Source organism: Euleptes europaea, chromosome 8 (assembly GCF_029931775.1).
Source record: "Euleptes europaea isolate rEulEur1 chromosome 8, rEulEur1.hap1, whole genome shotgun sequence".
NCBI lineage: Eukaryota > Metazoa > Chordata > Lepidosauria > Squamata > Sphaerodactylidae > Euleptes > Euleptes europaea.
Window position 1 is genome coordinate 46185044 of NC_079319.1, and position 21370 is coordinate 46206413.

Below are 21370 nucleotides of genomic sequence, written 5' to 3' on the forward strand. Positions count from 1 at the left end.
AAACGTATCTAGTAATATTACCTTTTGAATATGATTTTGCCTCATTGGGTTAGATCCAAACAGCTTTTGCACTGGTGAGAAAGGGAGTAGCAGTCCCTTTTGACCAATTTAAAAGGCTATGTTGAGGATCACAGGGCCAGTATGGATGGTGCTGCAGTAAGGACAGCAGTTGAGAAAAACTGAGTGAAAAAGCTGGCTGGATCCAACCCGTTGTTCTCACTGACCTGCTCAGATTTCATTTTTTAATTAATAGGCACTTGAATATTAAAAACACTCAGCCTTAACTTTCCTGTCAATGCACAATGATATCCGCTATTTCATCAGACAAATATTTCCTAAACCCTAAAAAAAAAATATTAGCAAATACAAGGATGATCAATCTTGATTTCCCCACTTTTCTTTAGATTGACTCTTCTGTGTCATTTAATACACAACATGAGGCATTTTCTGATGTTTTTAATACATACACAAGCCTACTTACAGACCAGAATTTAGGTTTAAATCTTAAGGTAAGTTCTGTCACTTTCATATTGTGTTTTTTTAGTTGTAGTGATGGAATAGCTGGTGTTTACAATGTTGTTCTTAAAATACCGTTAAAGTTCATTGTTTTTGTCTTGTACCATTTTCAAAGAAAAGGGAACCAATAATATATTAACAGTCTAATCCTTAATAAAGGTACACCCTTTGAAGGCTAAAAAATTCAGTGGACATGTAACTCTGTTTAGGATTGAACTGCTAACCATGTGGCAGTCCAGCCAGACACTTTAAGTACAAAAAAAACCCTGAATGACTGTTCATATAAAACAATTTCAACTTGTTTCTGTGTCCTGTGAATGAACACAGTGTAGCTGATTCTATCCCATGTCAGTGAAGAATACAATCCTGTAATTGTACTGTTTATTGTGACCACTGAATGCGTCATAGCAATATGTGCTGATAGTGGTTAATGCGTTTTTACTTAGGATAGTCATTACTCAACAGAACATGCTGTGTTGAATGATAACCCTGTTGTGGAACCTAAAGTAATACCACCAGCCTTTCTTGATAGTCAGTAATTCTGTTTTGATTTAACTCCCATTGATTCCAGAGGCCTCAATTCAATAGTGGAGCACATATTTGCATGTGGAAGGTCCCAGGTTCAGTCCCCGTAGCCCCCACTTAAAGGGTCAGGGTGCAGATGATGCAGAAGACCTATTATTTGAGACCTAGAGAGCCACTGCCTGTCAGAGTAGACAACAAGGCAGTTTATAGGTTCACATGAAAGACAGACAGTTCCCCTGGATGGTGGAGTAAATGTATGTTATATGTTGTTAGTGGCCCTGCAGCAGGGGCGGGATAGAAAATAAAATAATAAATCAATCAATAATGAATGTATAGCAACTTGTAACCTGTGTTTGATCTATGTCTCTCCTCCTTCCCAGGTTAACACTTTCACTTGTTGCCTGGGCTTGATGTGAACTTGTTAATGATAGAGCCTAAAGACTGGGAAAATCTTCCATCATAGGTTAATTAACCTATCTCTTCTATGACTTCTGCAGACATTAGCGTCTAAATTCCTGGAGGGAGGGCAGAGACTGGGGCACCAATTTCTTCCTCCAACATCCTTTTCCCATGCAAATTCTTCCCCTCCCAAAAAAATTCTTACAACATACATTAGCACTGACACCCTCAAGGGTTTACAATTAGCCAGGATTTGAAACCAGAATTTGAAGCTGGTTTCAAATCCAGTAGTAAAACTTACCACTTAGAATTCACTATAATTATCCATGGCAGACATTTTTCTCTACAAATTCCTTGAAAGAATAATGATTTTTTTTAAAGGTTGTTTTTAATTTTATTTTTTAACACAGAAACACACACAAACATGCAAACCTTAAAGCATAAACAGCCATAATATAACAATATATATGGAGCTTACTATTCAGAATTACAGATCAATGATCAACTTCCTTGTTTTTCTTTATATATTGGGGGAAAAATTGTAATGCAATTCAAGAAAAAATAATTGTTGAGGTCAGTGAATATATAATGTGGTCTCATTCTAACCTGCGTATATTTCAGAGTCAAGCAGTCATCATTCTTCCATTCTTCACCAATGTAGTTGGAGAAAGGCTTGTGGACCTTAAGAAGGCACTTGACCAATTTGTAACATTTAATTTTCCTTTGCAATCGAATGAGTTTCCCAAAGGAACCTTAAGGTACAACAACTATGTGGACTGCATTAAGAAAGTAAGTGAAAAAAATACGTGTAATTTACTATTTCCGTTATTTATTTTAAAATCCTCATTTGTCTGGGCCCTGTAGAAACTTGTAACATGCTCTCAGGCCCATTCGGTACTCACAGTCTCATGTGTCATGAAAGAAAAAATAAATATGTATTTCACTACTTTAATACAGAGAGCAATCCCAAGCAGGCCTACTGAGAATTCTATTTGGGTCTCATAATAGGCTTGCTCCTAGAAAAGTGAAGTCTAGTGTGTGAGTAAAGTGCCGTCAAGTTACAGCTGACTTTTGGCAACCCCATAGGGTTTTCAAGGCAAGAGTCATTTGGAGGTGGTTTGCCATTCATTGCCTGCCTCCGCAATGGCTGAGAGGGTTCTGAGAGAACTGTGACTGGCCCCAGGTCTCCCAGCAGGCTTCGTGTGGAGGAGTGGGGAATTGAACCCGGTGTTCCAGATTAGAGGCCACCGCTCTTAACCACTACCCCACGCTGGCTCTCCTAAGCTATACTGTACAGCCTAGTAAGGGATAAACATGCCCCTCTACTTGCTTAGACCCAGCCCTGAGCATGATGATGAAATTAATATATATATATTAAATATAATATATTAATTAATTAATTTAATATCTGTGTGTTTTGGATTCCTTTCAATGAAATGTTTTTTTTTCGTGTACACATAGATCTTGTCTTACTTTTAATATAGGTATTTTTCTAGTAGGCTTTTAGATATCCTGTGTTAACTTACATAGACTTCATGTGTCACACTTAGGTGCTCCTTGTTGTGAAGTATTGCCTGTTTTGAAATACATGGCTTGTACTATATATTACTAAGAATTACTATATTCTGTAACCATGCAATCTTTCTTCCCCCATAGTTTCTAGATGCACTGGAACTCTGCCAGAGTCCTATGTTGATGCAGTTGATGACAGAAATCCTTTGCCGGGACCATAGGCATGTAATGGAGGAACAATTTGAAATCAGCTTCAAAAGAATTGCCAGAAGGTAACCCTCTACAGTAGTTGTACAACAGAATTTCTCTGCAGTTTTTTTTTTTAAAAACTGATCACACATCAAGAATTAGGTGACTTTTTAGGGGACAAGAAGTACTCAAACCAGAGACCCTTGGTCATTGAGAGCATAAAGCATATGTTACATTTTCCCATTCTTCCTTTAGAAGAAGAAGAGATGGTTTTTATATGCTGACTTTCTCTACCACTTAAGGGAGACTCAAACCAGCTTACAATCACCTTCCCTTCCCCTCCCCACAACAGACACCCTGTGAGGTAGGTGGGGCTGAGAGAGCTCTAAGAGAGCTATAACTTGCCCTAGGTCACCCAGCTGGCTTCATGTGTAGGAGTGGGAAAACCAACCCAGCTCACCAGATTAGCCTCCGTCGCTCATGTGGAGGAGTGGGGAATCAAACCCGGTTCTCCAGATCAGAGTCCACCGCTCCAAACCACCACTCTTAACCACTGCACCACGCTGGCTCTATGAAACAATTCTCATAAAAAAAGGAAAGAAGAATGACCCTTGCTCAGCAATGTTGGAAATGCAGCTTGTGGTTTGGGAAAATAGTTCCAGCCCAGATTTCTTTACTTTTTCATATGGGAGGCTTTGATCCATAGTAGGAGTTCTTTGTGCTGTCTCAGTCTTTTAGCCACTGGGTTTTCCTGTAGGCTTTTGTTAATATACTCAGTATTATCCTTACAGGACATGCAGGGTCAAGCAGTTTGCTTGAGTTTTTCCTTGGAAGAATCCCAGATGTTGCTTATTTCATTGTGTCACGGTTAAATCACTCCCCATTGCCATGTTTCTGGGAGAGATTTGGAAATGTGAGTGGAGTTTAGCTAGGATGTGGTCGCTGGCCATGTTGACTATAAATTTGCCTTTGTGTTTAGGGGTAGCTGTTACAAACAAGTGGTATTGCTCAACACTGTTCACACAATGTTTCGGAGTGAAACCCTTCTCTCAAGTGCAACCCGTCAAGCCTATGTAGATCGCTCGCTTCTCACTTTATTGCAACACTGCAGCGTAGATGCACTAAATGATTTTTTTTGTAAGATTATTGTGGAGGCCATGGACTCACTGAGATCAAGATTTACGAAGGTAAAAGGAGAACCACATCTTTTAAAAGTAATGTTGCTTTTTTTGCGAGACAGTTCGCAGTTAAGATTATATTTTATTTGAAGAGGGTTGTTGTTGAAGTTTAGACATTTGAAGTTACTTAAACATTCTGGCCTGTCACTTGAAAACTTTGGTGTGTGTGTGTGTGTGTTTTTTTTTTTAATTTTCCAGTCAAGCGAAACTGTGTTTGATACACAGCTCACCAAGAAAATGAGCTACTACAAGATTTTGGAAGTGATGTATTCTCGTCTCACAAAAGAGGATGTACATTCCAAAGATTCTAGAATTAACCAGGCATTTCAGGGCTCCACCTGTGTAGAAGGAAATGAGCTTACAAAGGCACTAATGAAGTAAGGATTTCTTGTTTGTCCCCTTTAAACCACTATGTTAGTGGCTAGTTTGATTTTCAAGGTCAATAAAATAATACTTTTTAAAAGGTAATGTAGTTTATGTAATTTATTAACTTTTGAATGAAGACTGATCTCCTCCTTGGGCCGGCTGTTTGAAAGAAAATTTTAAAGAAGAATAGAATAGAAATTAAAATAATCGTTCAAGCCACAGTAATACTTAATCAATAAAAACACAGGAAAAAATTAAACATTTCTTTAGGGTAAAATGGTCTCTCTGGTCCTTGTTTTTACTGTGGAGAATGAAGGATTTACTCAGCTGGCTCAGGTCTCAAACTGCTAGACCCCAATAAGGAGTTCACCTCTCCCGAGTCATTCCCTTTCACAAATAGGGTTTTCTCTCTTCTGCCACCACCAGGCCATTAGTAGAATTGCAGCCTGACAACCTGCAGTCTATAAAAAAATCTGAATCCCCTCCTTAACAGCCATTGAGGAGGTAGGGAGGAAATTCTGGAAGTATCACTGGGTACAGATATTCCCAGTTCTCCTTGTTTCTCTCTCATACTTTGATAAGCATAAGCCAAAGCATGAGGCTTTTTCCATGGTTGCAAAGACCAAATAACTTCAATTTCAGAATGAGAAATTTTTATATTTAAATATATAAACAATCCATGAACCCGATGAGTAAAAGAAGAAGAGTTGGTTTTTCTATGCTGACTTTCTCTACCACTTCAGGAAGAATCGATCCAGCTTAGAATCACCTTCCCTTCCCCTCCCCACAACAGACACCCTGTGAGGTAGGTGGGGCTGAGAGAGCTCTAAGACAGCTGTGACTAGCCCAAGGTCACCCAGCTGGCTTCATGTGTAGGAGTGGGGAAACCAACCCAGTTCACCAGATTAGAGTCCGCCGTTCATGTGGAAGAGGGGGGAAACAAACCCGGTTCTCCAGATTAGATTTCACCACTCTTAACCACTAAACCAGTTGAACAACAAAAGACCACAAGCATCTCAGTATGGGAAAGTCAAATAGGAGCTTCAGCATTCAGGGGTGACGGCTGAGATGACCCTTGCGCATGTCCCTGAGCACCAGTATGGATTTCTGCAAGAAGCCCTCCCCCACTGAATTGAGTCCCAAAGCCAGTTCATGCAGGTGAAAATGATCCTTAAGAAAGGTAAAAATAAGCACTCTGAATTGCATTTAGATACAAACAGAGAATCAAATTCAGTTAGTGTTGCACTGGTTTTTGTATGCTCATAGTGGAGGTTCCAGCTCTTTTATAATTGATATTTCAGCCAGTGAGACTACTGAAAGTACTAGATCTTTGTTGTTTTCACTGGTGATATTGTACTTTTCTATAATAAAATATGCTGGTTAAGAGCTGAGAAAAAGTTGACATTTGAATAAGGTGTTTACAAATATCAACAGAATAGTGAATTAGAGCATTGCTGAAATATATGGATCTACATACAGCATCTGGCTATCTACTTTTCTCGTCTGTTTTGTTTCAAGGTCATGCCATGAGGCCTTTACGGAGAACATGTCGGGTGAAACGCAACTGCTGGAAAAGAGGAGACAGTACCACTGTGCTGCATATAATTGTGTCATTGCTGTTATTAGCTGTGTGTTCAACGAAAGCAAATTCTACCACGGCTTTCTTTTCAAAGAAAATCCAGAAAAGGTGTGTGTTTCATAATGAAATGTCACTTAAGCGAGATTATTATCAACTGGTCCTGTAACCAAAAATGACTCTTGAAAGGTTGCCAGCTGGCCCACTATCCTAATAAGAAATCCTGGCTTTCAGAAGAACCCAGCTGGATCAGACCAGCATCCTGCCTCACTCAGGGCTGACAGAAAGGACAGAAGATCCTCCTCTGATTTTGTGTCCTAGCACTGGTGTTCAAAGCTTTTCATTCACTGAACATGACCAGCAGCCACTGATAGACAGACCTGTGCTTCATGAATTTGTCAAATCCTCTTTCAGACCCAAAGAAGTCTCTTAGCTGGCTTCAGTCATCTTGGAGCATGTTCCCAGGAGATTGGGGAGAGGGGGGAATTAAGGGTCCCCCAGTGGCTTCTTGTTTTGAGCAGATGTAATAAGGGGCTGGTGGGAGAGTTGCTTGGAGTGTCACGTGTTAATTTGTGTCTGCTGGATGCCTCTCTTCCTTGTTGAGAACTGGCGATTCAAATGCTAATAACAGCCGCCAGTATTTTTAAAGGATTTTGTTGATTGCTTCATAATTATAACTAGCCCATTAAAACGGAACAGATTGCTGATTAATGTTTTGTGCAGTAGTGACCTTAACTATAATCAGCATGTGTTGTATACTGATCGAGTTTAACTTTTCATTTGTCTTTGCAGAATGTGTTTATTTTTGAAAACTTGTTGGATCTGCAACACCGTTATTCCTTTCCAATAGAAGTTGAGGTATGAGGAAGTTACTTGCTTTGTATATTTCAGCAATGTTTTATCCTGTTTATTAATAAACAGAATGTAACAGCAATTTAAATTTTTCTGTCAGTTTTTAGAGGGCAGAATAGGATTAACTCTTCTCTTCAGAGGATTGCCTAAGAGTGCCAGATTCTGTTAAAGTCCTATGCTTTTAGACTGGAGTCACTCTGCAAAGGATTGCACTATAAGTCACTGATGACAGGAATTGAGGCAGGCCTGGTTAAATTGGTTCCCGTGTAGCCTGCATGAATTCCATCCTTTATTTATTTATCTATGAATCTTATATCCTGCCCTCCCCAGCAGAGCCTGATTTTATCCCAGACCCAGATCCATTCCTTTCAATTCTTCAGGGGATGCCCTCATAGAATCATAGAGTTGGAAAGGACCACCAGGGTCATCTAGTCCAACCCCCGGCACAATGCAGGAAATTCACAACTGTCAGCAGTTCTTCTGAATGCCATCTCTTGATCTCCACCTGGTAGTCAGGGCCATCAGTAGGGAGTTCATACTTATTCCCATGTCCTCAACAGCTGTGTTTTTACACGCTAATCAGTCTAGCAACAAGAAACTGTGACTGAACTGGTCTAGACGGCTTTCTGATTACAGGGCAACACTGGGCATTGTGGTTGTGCTAGGCTTGCTGTGACTGTTTTAGTGGTTGAGTAGAGACAACTGGGATTACAGCATTAGTCACTGAACACAAGACAAAAGTAAAGTACCCTGCCCAGAGGTCTTATAAATAGACAATATTCAGTTCCCTCACAGCAGTTGGACTGTAAGCTGCCTTCTTTCCTGACCAACTAATTATTTTATTTTACCAGGGTAATGAATCACTCACTATCAGTGTCTTCACTGGTATCTGAGGAAGTGAGCTGTGTCTCATGAAAGCTCATGCCCTGCCAGAAATTTTGCTAGTTTTTAAGGTGCTACTGGAGTCTTGCTATTTTCTAGTGTCTTCACTGGTAATATTTGTTGTCTTTCTGCCTAAGCATGTACACAGCCAGTAGACTCCCTCCCAATGTTTTCAGTAAATTTCTCAGTTACTTTCCATATTTGACACACTCTTTGGATAGCTAGGTTTAGCAGCACCATAAATAATTCTTTAATTGTACAACCTGCAAGCAGGTTGGACCTTATTTCAAAACCTTTTTGCATATCCTAGGTTCCTCTGGAAAGAAAGAAACGATATATTGCCATTAGGAAAGATGCCAGGGAAGCAATGAGTGTGGATTCAGGTATTGTTATTTGCTGTTATTGGAAAATCTGTGTTGCTGAGGGTTTCTTGATTTAAAGTCAGCAATGGGCATGGTGCTTTGCAGAGTAACATCAGCCCTCCTCAAAGAGGTCCCATAAATGTTGACCGTTGGAGAGGCAACAAAGTGCAGGGAAGCAAAATGTGAATATAGTTTATAACTGCTTAGCTTTCTTTCAGTTAGGCAAAATGGGGTTTGAAGAGAAATTTGAAGGAAAGGAATGAGCGCTATATAGAAACTTTGGGAGGTAGTTCTAAATCTAGGGGATAAAAATGTTAATTCAATGTAAATTATCAAATACAAATGTGCAGTTCATAGAGAAGAAAACTTGCCTTGGTGGGCTTGTAATAACAACATTTCCACCAAAAGTAAATCCTTTAATGATTAGAATGTTAATAAAAAGTACATTTGCATTCTACATATCTACTATACTCTGAGGATGATCCAAATGCCTGTCTTATTGAAATTAATAGAACAAGTTACCCAGGGCTAGCATATGTTCCATTGAATTTTTCTAAGTTGTCCATTCGCATATGGTGTAAGTGACACGAAGTAAAAGCAACTAATTACTATTACATGTTACTAAGTACTGTTACATTCATATCATTCAGTGAGGGGTGGGGAGAGCCCTGATGTGTATATGTCGCATTTTTAGGGGACCAGCTTTTCAGTCTCCTGATGGGTCTCTTAGTTTAACTAAACTCTTTCTTTTGTAGCTGAGCCACACTATTTAGCTTCTGCATCATATATGGTAGACAGTAGCCTGAGTGAGGAAATGAGCCAGTTTGACTTCTCAACTGGAGTGCAGAGTTTTTCATATAACTCTCAAGATCCTACTGCTTCTGCTTCTCACTTCAGGAGAAAGGTGACTTTCTTTGGGGGGAAATATATGTCTGTATATTAATTTCTGGGTTATCTTACTTTTGTTCTTTTATGGGGTTCACATTTGAAAAATCATCACTTTCTCAACCGTATTTTTCACATCTGATATTGCTGGCTAGCCTGATCTCATCAGATCTCAGAAGCTAAGCAGGGTCAAGCCTGGTAAGTATTTGGATGGGAGACCTCCAAGGAATATTAGGGTCGTGGTGCAGAGGCTGGCAATGGCAAACCACCTCTAAATGTCTCTTGCCTTGAAACCCCACCAGGGGTCACCATAAGTCAGATGTGACTTGACGGCAAGAAAAGAAAAAAAGCATTAGAACTCATAGCAATGAAGAGTTTCTGGACAGCTTGATTATATTGGACTGGATCTGGCATGTAATCAGAGGAATGAGTCTGCAGATTATCACTGTGTTCCCTTGCTCCCAGCAACCACTTCTGACCCTTGCAAAGTTAATCTCCTGGGGTTGCAGGATCTATGTGGACAAGCTACCATGGCTTGGGGACCTGCAGTGAAGAGTGGGAAAAGGACGAAATTGCCCGCTTTGCCATCATTGCTGCAGCTCCACCCTCGTAGGAAAGGATTGCTGGTGGAAAGAAACACCATGAAAATCTGCATCCGCCAGTACTTTCTGTTGACTAATTGCTGGCTTCATCTCATTGTTGTAAAGTTAAATCATCCCATTGTTGTACAGATAAAATAGATATTATTCGGTGTATTATTATGACAAAATTCGAATGCATTGATGTTACATGTAGCTAAATATTGACAGAATTTTTTTATTTATTTAACAAATATATACTCTGCCTTTTTTTGGGGGGTAAAAGCAACTTAAAAATCCAACATGGTAAAATAAAGGAAAAATAAAAACCCCAGTAACTCTCCCATCACAAATGCCTGCAACCTTCAATCCACTAAAAGCATCCAGAGTTGTAAGGAACAGTGCTGGATTTTTAAACATTTTAGGGGCATGTGGCATTTTCACTCTTATTTGGCTCTTATTGTGGGAAAGTGTGTATATTTTGGATATGAAATAATTTCAGTTTAGTTTTGCTTACAAAAATTAGTATGGCATCTTCAAAACTATTTGGGCTCGGTTTGCTTTTCGAAAGGAATCCACAGAATCTATGGGTCCAGGCGACATTATGGAACTGGAGATGGATGAGCTCAACCAGCATGAATGCATGGCCTCTATGACAACCCTGGTCAAACACATGCACAGAAATAACATCACACCCACAGTAGAACAGGTCAGTATCCGTTTGTCACTTCATATGTGGTGAATTTATTCCTAATTCCTATTCCTGATTTGTATATGGTATAGCCCTTGCTTCTTAAGGCAAATTCCTTCTGCCAAACCCAAAAAGTATACTGAATATTTCTCAGCAGCAGTATCTAAACCAAGGGTGTCAAACATATGGCCCAGAGGGCTCTTATCTGGCCAGCTGAGGCAGCCCACCCCCCCATTCCCAATCTGGGCAGTTGAGGCATGGCCTGGCCCAGCCAATTGACACTTATCTTGTATCTGGCCCTCATAACAAATGAGTTTGACACCCCTGATCTAAACTATACATTAAGCTGTGCTTCAGTTGAGTTTAGATCTTAGTGGTTGTAGTCCTTGAAAGCTTTCACACATTGTTAAGGTTTGGATCAAGTTGGCCTGGGCTGAAACCTGATACAAAAAGTACAGAAGAACTGTTTTCACACTGTTTTCTGAATCTGTAGTTAACAAGTAACATTTTAGGGAATATTAATTCAGTTATCATTAATTATATGCTTATTTATAATATTTCTGGTTCTCAGGGTGCGGTTTTGCCAGATCTTCCCCCATGGATGAAGTTTCTACAAAGCAAACTGAAGAATCCATCTGTACCACTAAATATTCGCCTCTTTGTGGCAAAACTAATTGTGAATACAGAAGAAGTGAGTCCATTTTTGTTTCAGATAACCATAAAAACGCTGTCATAAATAAATGGGAACATCTGACTCTGTTGCACTGGATTGTTAAAGCCAAAGCTGTCTTTTTGCTCCAGTATTTAATGAATGAAGACAGATTAATATAATGTTTATTAATTTGCTTAAGGATGGTGTTATAAAGGAGTATTCCTTTCTTTTCTTTTCTTTTGCCATGTAATATTTCATCCAGTTGAAACCAGGAAGATAGGCAATAAGGATACAATAGTATTCACAAGTTTTTTAAAAAAAAGATAGATTCTGTAAAAGGTTTCTTTGATCCTTTTTTGAATGTAACTTTTAAAAATAGAATCTGTTCCAATTATGCAGGAATTAGTTTGCTATTTTTGAACCTGGTGTATTTCTCTACTTCTTCATGAATTTTTTGTTAATAAAATACACTTGCTTGCTTTGGAAATCTGAAATTTCATTTGATCAATAAATATTTGCCACATATTTGCCACATAAAGTTACATATTATAAAATATTTTTATTTTTTTAAAGACTGCTGCTGTTTACAGTACATAATTCCTGTAATGGTTTAGTAGAGATAAATTAAAAGATGGTAGAATTGAGAATTGCTGGTGGATTAAATTCTATCAGTGCATTTTGAATTACTGGTGTGTTTTCATGCAAGAAGTGTTGGCATCTAGCAAAGAAGGAACATGAGCACATTCCATTATCAGATACAGAAAGTCAAACTTCCAGAGTGAAAAACTTCCAAAAAGAACCTTCTGGCTCATAGGCAACAGTGTAGCCTTGTGTGCTTATAATCTTCTATGTTGTAGGCATTCTGCATTTCAGTTTAATTAATCTAGTACAGGGCTCCCTGATCTTTTTGAGCCTTCTGGCACATTTGGAATTCTGACACAGCATGGTGGGTGCAGCAATAAAATGGTTTCCTCAGGAGGCAGAACCAGCCCCAAAACGATTGCCACAGTTTAACTTCAGGAACACAGTGCAGATGCTTGTGCTGTGGTGGCAGCTGCTGCCAAAGAAACATTTTTAAAAATCTGCACAGTCAATCAAATCTCCAATAGTCTGGATGGACAAAAGCCCTACCTGGCTCCACCCACCTCTTAAAAACACTTGGTAGGCACCAGAAAAGGTGTTGGCGGGTGCCATGCCACCCAAGGACACCACGTTGGGGAGCCCTGATTTAGGACAAGGAAGAAATTGGGAGGGCAGAAATTGCTAGTTTGTAGGGAGGTGCTAACTGGAAAATTAATAATTGCATTCCGGTTTCCCCCATTTCAGTGCTGGGTAATTTTAGCAGAGTGGTTTTCTGTCTGTGTTGGTTTTTCAGTATTCACAAATTGTGGTTGAATGTCTGCTTATTAGCTCATCACAGAGATGTTAATTTCACTTCAGCTTTGCTAAATTTGTATTAATTTTTGCTTAAGTTTGTGCTTTTCTTGATAACATGGTAAGAGTTGCTGTTTGCAGTGCCAAATAAAATTTGTGCCTGCATCTGTAACTCCTAATTGGGGAAACAACTAAGAGAAGGGGGGATTTGATTGAAAAGCACATTTAATTGCCTTATATATTCATTGTCCAAATATAACCCATCTATTCAAACATAAATATAAACCTTCAAAGATAACGTTCATTTTTCTACATGGGCATCATGAATGACTTATCACTAAAGCATCAAATGTTTTGCATTTTTCAGTGCACTTCATTCTCAGGAAAATTGTCTTACTCATTTCATTTACTGTATTAGTGCTGTACAGCAGTTTCCAAAATGGCATTCTTCTTTAGATGAATTCTTATTTTTCTTTTGTAGGTTTTCCAGCCGTACGCAAAGGAGTTTTTAGGCCCCTTGCTGCAATTGATTGTTTCTGGAGATAATGGAGGAGAGGGAATTCATTACATGGTGGTGGAAATAGTGGTCACCTTGCTGTCCTGGACTAGTATCGCTACTCCGAAAGTAAGGAAGTATAGCAAGCATTTTGTCATAATGACCTGATCTAGTGGAGGTATATGTATTGGCCATAGATTAAGTAACCAGTTAATTTTAATGGGGGGGATTTACAGCGGGAAAATCTTATGTGTTGCCTATGTAATATTTATTTTTTTACTTCAAGAAGTTCTTGTCTGTAAAGTAGCTGTGCTGCTTTGTTATCTCTTCACACTAGGGAAACATTAAGGATGAAATCCTAGCTAACAGGTTGCTTGAGTTCTTGATGAAGAATGCATTTCACCAGAAAAGAGCAGTGTTCAGACATAACCTGGAAATTATAAAGACAGTAGTAGAGTGCTGGAAGGACTGTCTCAGCATACCTTACAGGTAACAATCTAATAAAGACATTTTGTAGTTGAAAAATAAAGCTAGGGTAAATGATGAACATTTCAAAGATCTGCAACTTGTGATCACAAAAGCACCCACATAGTTCAGTCTAATTCTCAGCAAGGGACCATTTTTGGATATTTAAATCTAATGATTTCTAATAGCACTTGCATTTATACCAAATTGTTTAAGCATACTGGAGAGGGAAGTTTGAAAAACTTCAATCTTCAGTCTTCCAGTATCCTGCCTATCTTCTGTTCTTAACCTGTTCCTGAACAGTTCTTTTCAGAAAAGGGAAAAGCTATAATTTGAGTTCTGCTTGTGGCTTTGTTTATTCCTTTTTGCTGCAGCTCCAATACATGCTCTCAAAAGTCACTTGCAAGGGGGGGTGTCAGTATATCATCTGAAAGGTGGTCCAAGTGATTATCTTGCAGGATTCCCTCCTTGCATGGTTTGTGAAACGTTTTCTGCTTGTGCTACGGCACCATTGGACTGAAGTGTTTACTTTTTGCCATTTCTCTGTTGATGTGATAATTACCAACAAGCACAATTGAAACTAATGCTGCAGAATAGCTTAGAGAGTTGAAGCTTCAGTGGTTTTATGTCCTTGGAAAACCCAAACAAACCAGTAGGAGAGCTGGATGTGGATAAGAAAAGTTGGTCTGTATAGGATTTCTGAAGTTTTCCAGCTTATGCACGTCTAACAAATATAAGAATTTGGCCATTGACTTTAACATCTCAGTTACTGTTTTTCATGTTTGTCTTCTATCCTTTTGTTTGTTACAGGATAATATTTGAGCGGTTTTCTGGTGGAGATCCGAATACAAAAGACAGCTCTGTGGGAATTCAGTTATTAGGAATTGTTCTTGCTAATAACTTGCCTCCCTATGATCCAAAATGTGAAATAGATAATGTGAGGTAAGAAAAACAACTTTCTGAACTTGAGTTTTGTGAGATAGGCACATACAGAGCACAAAGAGTTTGGGCAGTAGAGAGGCATACTTGAAACCCTTGCATCTTAGTATCTCACATTTCTTATCCGCAGTAAGAGGGTATACAGGCCATCTTTGTCAACAGGCCAAAATCTCAAAATGAAGAGATGCACTCACCTTTCAGAAGAAGCTGAAATGTATTTCTGGAGGCCTGTAGTGGCAACTTTTCATAGGGCCAGCCAGTTTCAACAATAATCTTTGCAGTGTCGTCCCTATGGAATATATGTGTGTGTTGTATAGGGTTAGAACTTTGGATCAAATAAGTATTGTGATTTCTCCATTGCTTCATGTGTCCACAATTTCTTCTGATAGTTTGGGCTCTAGTTTTAACTCCAGGTGTCTCAGTTGTGCTCTAGCACCAAGTTCACAAGGGGGAATTCTGCAGTTGCAGTGGTAGTGTGTAAAGGAGATCATGCAGACGCTTTCCCCAGGTTAAACTATAGTACACTTGCATGAGTCACCCGTCAGTATTTACTGTGCACATTTACACATTAGTTTTATTTCTTTATTTTTATTTCACTTCACTTATACCCTGCCTTTCTCCATAATGAGGACCCAGATTAGCTTACATCCCTCTCCTCACCTCCAGTTTGTCCTCACAACAACCCTATGAGGTAGGTTAGGCTTTAAATGGGTGATGCCCAAGGTCACCCAGCAAGCTTCCGTGGCAGAGTGTCATCATAAATAACGTAAATAAATAAAAAAAAGTATTAGCTATTAAATGCTATTCTGTGATTATCACAGCAGATTTTTTTAAAATGCTAGATACTACCAAGCTTTGGCTAACAATATGGCCTTAATAAGATACAAGGAGGTATATGCAGCTGCAGCGGAAGTGCTGGGACTTGTTCTTCAATATATTGCTGAAAAGGAAAATGTGAGTATAATATGATGGGTATTTTACAAATTCTGAACCAAAGAAAGCTGTAGGTTTCTGTTCTATAACATTTTATTTTGACACTTGATTCTTAAGTGGGTGTTGTGGCATTCTTAAGCCAGTGTTTATTCACCTTTACTAGTCCACTGAATTTCAATAGTAGCATCACATTCTAGGGGGAAAGATTGGTTCACAGAAGAAATATCCTTGTAATAAAAACAGGGATTGACATCCTGCATTGGGGCAGTTGTCCGTTTAGTTCAGCACTCTGCCTCCCAAGAGTAGCTATCCAAATGCTCTGAGAACTTACTAGCAAGGCATGATGGACATAGACATCCCTAGCTTGTGCCCAGAATTTGGGAAGCAGAGGTCTCGTGCCTCTGAAACAAAGATTTCAGTCTTATTGGGACTAGCATTCATTGAGAGCACTGGCCTCCCCCAAAATTATCTACTCCTGTGGGGGACAATGATGGACTGTGTCAGTATGGAGAGACCCGTATTTATTTTTTATTCGAATCATTTATACCATGCCTTTCTCTCCAATGGGGATCCAAAATATCTTACATCATTTTCCTCGTCTCCTCTTAATACTCACAATAACCCTGTGATGTGGGCTAGACTGGGAGAGTGTCACTGGCTCAAGGTTACTCAGCGAGCTTCCGTGGCACAAGTGGGGACTTGAACCTGGATCTTCCAGATACTAGTCCAATGCTCCTAACAGCTATACCACACTGGCTCTCTGTAGACAGAGGCAGCTCTTAACTTGATCACCTAAGAGGTTTCATGCTACTGACTGTAGTAGTAATTATTATTTCTAGAACTGTTTGTTCAACAGGTTGCGTTTTTGGCATTTACAAGTGCATATGATCTGTTGAATTTTCAGATATATGAAGGGCCAATTTATGACATCATCGTAAAGCAATTAAAGCAACATCAGAATACCAGGGAGGACAAATTTATTGTGTGCCTGAATAAACTGGCAAAGAACTTTCCTCCTCTTGCAGATAGGTATTGTAAAATTATGAGTTATACACCCTTAAAAATATTCAACTCTGTAGCTGTATTATTGCATCTTGTGCTTTCTTGTTCTTGGTCGTGGAAAGGTTTATGAATACAGTCTTCTTCTTGATACCAAAACTTCATGGGGTGATGAAAACTTACTGTCTGGAAGTGGTAATGTGTCGTGCCCAAGAAATACCCAGTTTGTACTTACAGTTGAAGAGTAAGGATTTTACACAAGTTATGAGCCACAGGTAAGGATTAGTACAGTTAGTGTCTATTTCTTGCAAGTGGTACATAGCCTGTTGGAGAACTGTCCTGCATAAGCCTATTTAAATAAATAGGAAAGGCTAAGAAGGTATTCTGCCTGTGAAGACAGAAGGAAGATAACTTTGCTCTCTTTTTTCAGCTGTGATGGGGGCAATCAGAAAAGCGTTTTCCCCATTCAGTGAAAATAAATGGTGGAAGGTCTTTTTTTTAAACAAGTTTTTACATCTAAAGTGATGTTTATTGGTCATACAGTGTAGATTATTTTAAAATTCAGTTGAACTGTACTTTTAAAAGTGAATACAAACCTATTAACTGAAAGTGTCTTTTGAAGTGAAAAAAATAAAATTCTAAAATACTGTTTTAAATGTTCTTCTTGTATTTAGTAGTTGATCCCATGCAGTTGAAAGAATAATGCAAGTAATGCAGCCGTTCTTTTCCTCCCCAGAGACGATGAGAGGCAAACAGTATGTTTAGATATAGTTAACAAGATGTTGCCTAAGCTAGAACCAGCGGAAGTACTAGAGCTTCTGCCTACAGTAACAGGCTTCATTGCTCATCCTTCACCACTGTGTCGGGGGCGGATGTATGACATTCTCATGTGGATATATGATAATTACAGGTAGGAGTTCAAGTGTACTTGCTGTAGAAAATTGTCATGTGAGTTTTCTTTCATTTGTTGCATTGTTTTTACGTTTATCACATGAACAGTAGCCAGATGTTGAATGTCAAGAACTATGAAACTTCCCTGGAAACCAGCAAACATAGCTGGAGTAAAAGTTAAGTGAGCTCCACAAAGGCTTCTGGCTGCCTTTCTTCCTCAGTTGGTTCTCTTTAAGCAGCCAAATGTCTCTGCCTCACCAGCCCCAAGAGAACATCAGCTGCTCCAAGAAAGTTCAGATGAGCAGCAGTGTGGAGAAAAGTGACCAATGGCTCTAGCTTCCATATATGCCTGTCTGAAATCTCTGCCACATTTCCACATCCATACTCAGAGCTGTGCCTGGAATCAGGGAAGGCAGAGCACTAACGTCACGTAACTGCTCAGGTAGCCTACAGTGGCTTGGACTCAAGCTTTCACAAATGGAGTGCCTTTGCAGAACAAATATTTTCTGTCTTCCCCTAGCAGCTTCCGGTACACCTCAAAAAGATGTTGTTGAGGGTGGGGCATCTTTCTGAACAGTAAGGTAGCAAGAAGGAGGAGCCAGCCATTACCACCACCCTTCAAAAACAACTCTTGTATGAGTGGGGGCAGCTTTAACCCCTTCACCTTCTTTCTGCAGCTTTCTGTACCACATACCATGCTGTTCTGGAAAAAACCCTGGCCATCAGTTGTAGCTAGGGTGCTAAAAACTACTTCTATAAATTCAGTGCATTCTCAAGTCACAAAGGGAGAAGCAGATTCAGCCTTTCTCCCAAGCATTTTTTTGCATCTTCAGATGGTTCCGTGAAGTCCCTGTTGGCTCCATTATGAAATCACATTACTTATATGGCTACGTGTAACTTCTGCAACAGAGCCAATAGCAGCTTTGTAGAGTAACTATGAGGTTGTGAGGCGGGGGAGGCTGAAAATGCTTTTTCCAGTGCACCATGATCACTTGCAGAAAAGGGCTGGTGTGTGCCGGGGAGGCACAAAACTCCCATTGTATGACTGATACAAGCCCTCGTCTTGTGCACCAACGAACACGAAGGCTTTGTAGCATGTAGTGAAGCCCGAGATGTGTGTGAAAGGGAGAAAGAGTCTGTGGTAGTCTGAATTATTTATTTTTCCTTTTTCTTCAGGGATTCTGAAAGCCAGGCAGATGAAAAGTCTTTGGAGGTGTTCAAATCGGCAAAGGAAGTTCTCCTTCAAGGACTGATTGATGAGAATTCTGGACTACAGTGAGTAATGTGACAACATTAAAATTTGATTCATTCAGTGAGTAATGTAGATGGTGAGTGCTGGAAGAGGGAAAGTTAGTTTAAATCCCCACTCAGCCATGGAGCTCTCTGGTTACTTTTGGATCAATCACTGTTTTTTCAGTCTAGTCTACGCCAAATATTATTATGAGGGTAAAATGGAGGAAGGAAGAACCACCCTTCTTGTATCTACTGCACCTCAAGCTCCTTGGGGGAGGACAAAATAAAGGTGTGATAGATAATGTATATTTGTTGGGATAGGGAGAAGCAGGAATTTCTGTGCTAGACTGTCCATTTAATACTAGCGCATCATTGAAGAGCTTTCCCATGTTTGTTTCTGGAGCATGGGATATTGTTTCTCGTACTGAATTATCTGAGGTGTTCTTTTCCATTTTAAAGTAATTTTAATTCGTAAATACTAATTCTAATTCTGACACAGTGGCATAAGGCAGGGCTTCTCTTCTGCCTTGATCAAGGGAATTTGGATGTAGCAGCCTTGTCCGCACTCCCTTCGGTTAGAGCAATGTTACCTTGCACCCTGTCCCAGAGGAGCAATTATGCCCACTGGTCCAGCAGTTTTTCAGAGTTAGCAACTCAGGCACCCTGATTTTGACTTAAGATTTTGCAGGGACCCTCAAGCCCCCCTCTCCTCCCTCACAGCGCTTGCCACATACCAGTCAGCCTCCTCTCAAAATAGCGCCTCATGAGTGCCTCATGGAGGCTTCTGTGGTGTCCTCTGTGAGAACCACATGAGCCACACTTTAAAAGTGAATTTAAGTAAAATGCTTGTATTGTCAGTGCCTAACCAATGAGGGGTGGTTTCCAGAGGACCAGCTGATTCTTCAAGGCCCTGACACAGAAGGTTATGATCCTTTGACTGGAAGAATGCACTTTGCGCTAGACACAGCAGAAACTTCCTGTTTGGCTAATAACTTCTAGGCGAAGGCTGGCTGATCAGGGATGGGAAGGAGCCTAGAAAAACATTCAGAGCTGCTCGTAGAAATAGAAAAAAACCCAGCATCTTACATAACCTAAAACTCTAGTATTTGATTGAAAAGGTTCATGGGCTGGTATTGCCTATAGATGTAGAATGGTGCCCCTCTATATGGTGAAATCCTCTGCATTAGAAAATAAAGTGAAACCCAGTTCAGAAACTGATGACTGTATTAGAGCTGTACTTCGCAAGGACCACTCAGCCAATTTCTGGGGCTACTGGATCTCAGCAACCAGTCAATATGGTTTTTGACTAGTGCTGTGGGATGATCTAGAACAGTGGTTCCCAACCTTTTTTTGACCAGGGACCACTAGGACTTTTTTGTTCGGTGCAGGGACCCCAAGGTTCAAAATAAAAATTCCGGGAATTTGAAAATAAACTTTAATCATAACTGTTAAACATTAAACTTAGAATAATATTTGAATATATATATTTTATAATAGAGAACTTTTAATTGAAAATATTAATTTATTATGGGTTTATAACTTTGTTTCGCGGACCTTAATTTAGTTCTCGCAGACCCCTGGGGGTCCATGGACCCCTGGTTGGGAACCAGTGATCTAAAAGCTAGGCGACTGCAAGCTGTCGGCTGCACTGCATGTCCTTCGAAAGAGAGTCAAGCAGACTCCATCCCTTTCCTGAGGTGGAGGGTCCCTGCTGCTGGAGTGGATTCAGCCATCCTCTAAGGAGTCTTCCTCCAACTTAAGTGGCTTTTCCTTCAACAGAAGAGCCATTTAAGTTATAGAATTCTGATTTTACAAGACTTGATAAGAAATGAAATAGGAAACAAGATTGTTTAAATAGATTGAGGGAGCTTTTTATTTCCCATCGTGCTATTAGTGTTACATGCAGCTGTCCGGATACCACAGGAATTCTTTTTCTAGCACAACATTAATGTTTTTTTGTTTTTTCAGAAAAGCATGTCTAGTTCTGCCTTTTTCCCCCCTTTCACAGATTAATTGTAAGGAATTTCTGGGGTGATGAAACTCGGTTACCAGGAAACACTCTTGATCGTATGTTGACTTTATTAAGTTCTTTATACTCCACCAAAATCGAAACTCAGTACTTGAGTTTAGCCACCAATTTCCTTCTTGAAATGACCAGCAAGAGCCCAGATTATTGCAGGAAAATGTTTGAATATCCACTGTCTGAATGCAAATTTCAGGTGAGTTTATATTACATACTCCATTTCTGTCATATGCAATAGCAAAAATGTAGTATTTCTCCCATTCAGTCTGATATGGGTGAATTGCCAAGGTATCCTGTTTCATTATTGTCTTATATGATACCTTAGTATATCCTTTAACTATTTTTAGAAGTACTTCTCAGTTTACTCTTTGACTGTATTTTAAAATTAATGAGTTAGTCTTATTTTAAAGTATTAGTAAAAGGGAGGTTTTGCCCTACTTGATATAATAGTGTTTGACCATTGGTATCAAGTTCTTAGTCTTTGTAATATTATGTGTTTCCTAAATTCCTTGTTGTAGAGTATTGATGCTAAAAGTGACAGACTAGAACTTTTTAATATGCTGTCTCTACTTTTATAGTGATTTCTATAATGACTTTAATAGTTTTGCTTTTATTCATTTTAGAGCTGCTTTAGGGATTTAAATAAAAAATCAGGATAGAAATGCAAATATTGAGTTTGAGCAACAATAATATAGTAGAAAAGCTGAATTGAAAAAAACGGGATTTAGATGGTAGACTCTGGTTTAAGAAGAAAATTTCAAGTAGGGACATTTAACTAGGTTCTTCTCTTAGTATAGTTTCTGTATGAACAACTCCTGAGTTACATCCAGCCGGCTTTTCTGCTGGTGAAAAAA

At 39.4% G+C, this 21370-nt stretch overlaps 1 protein-coding gene across 1 annotated transcript in view; it reads left to right on the plus strand.

Annotated features, from left to right (window-relative positions):
* PRKDC (protein kinase, DNA-activated, catalytic subunit) overlaps positions 1-21370 on the plus strand; it is a 100494-nt gene that overhangs the window by 42764 nt on the left and 36360 nt on the right. Inside the window, exons 38-57 of the mRNA XM_056854053.1 lie at positions 405-509; positions 2062-2229; positions 3097-3224; positions 4121-4328; positions 4518-4696; positions 6204-6372; positions 7054-7119; positions 8306-8378; positions 9113-9261; positions 10392-10529; positions 11083-11202; positions 13019-13162; positions 13371-13522; positions 14309-14440; positions 15280-15391; positions 16275-16399; positions 16495-16644; positions 17106-17279; positions 18437-18535; positions 20502-20712. Of these exons, the coding sequence (XP_056710031.1) occupies positions 405-509; positions 2062-2229; positions 3097-3224; positions 4121-4328; positions 4518-4696; positions 6204-6372; positions 7054-7119; positions 8306-8378; positions 9113-9261; positions 10392-10529; positions 11083-11202; positions 13019-13162; positions 13371-13522; positions 14309-14440; positions 15280-15391; positions 16275-16399; positions 16495-16644; positions 17106-17279; positions 18437-18535; positions 20502-20712 (2802 nt within the window). The remainder of the gene's footprint in view (positions 1-404; positions 510-2061; positions 2230-3096; positions 3225-4120; positions 4329-4517; positions 4697-6203; positions 6373-7053; positions 7120-8305; positions 8379-9112; positions 9262-10391; positions 10530-11082; positions 11203-13018; positions 13163-13370; positions 13523-14308; positions 14441-15279; positions 15392-16274; positions 16400-16494; positions 16645-17105; positions 17280-18436; positions 18536-20501; positions 20713-21370) is intronic.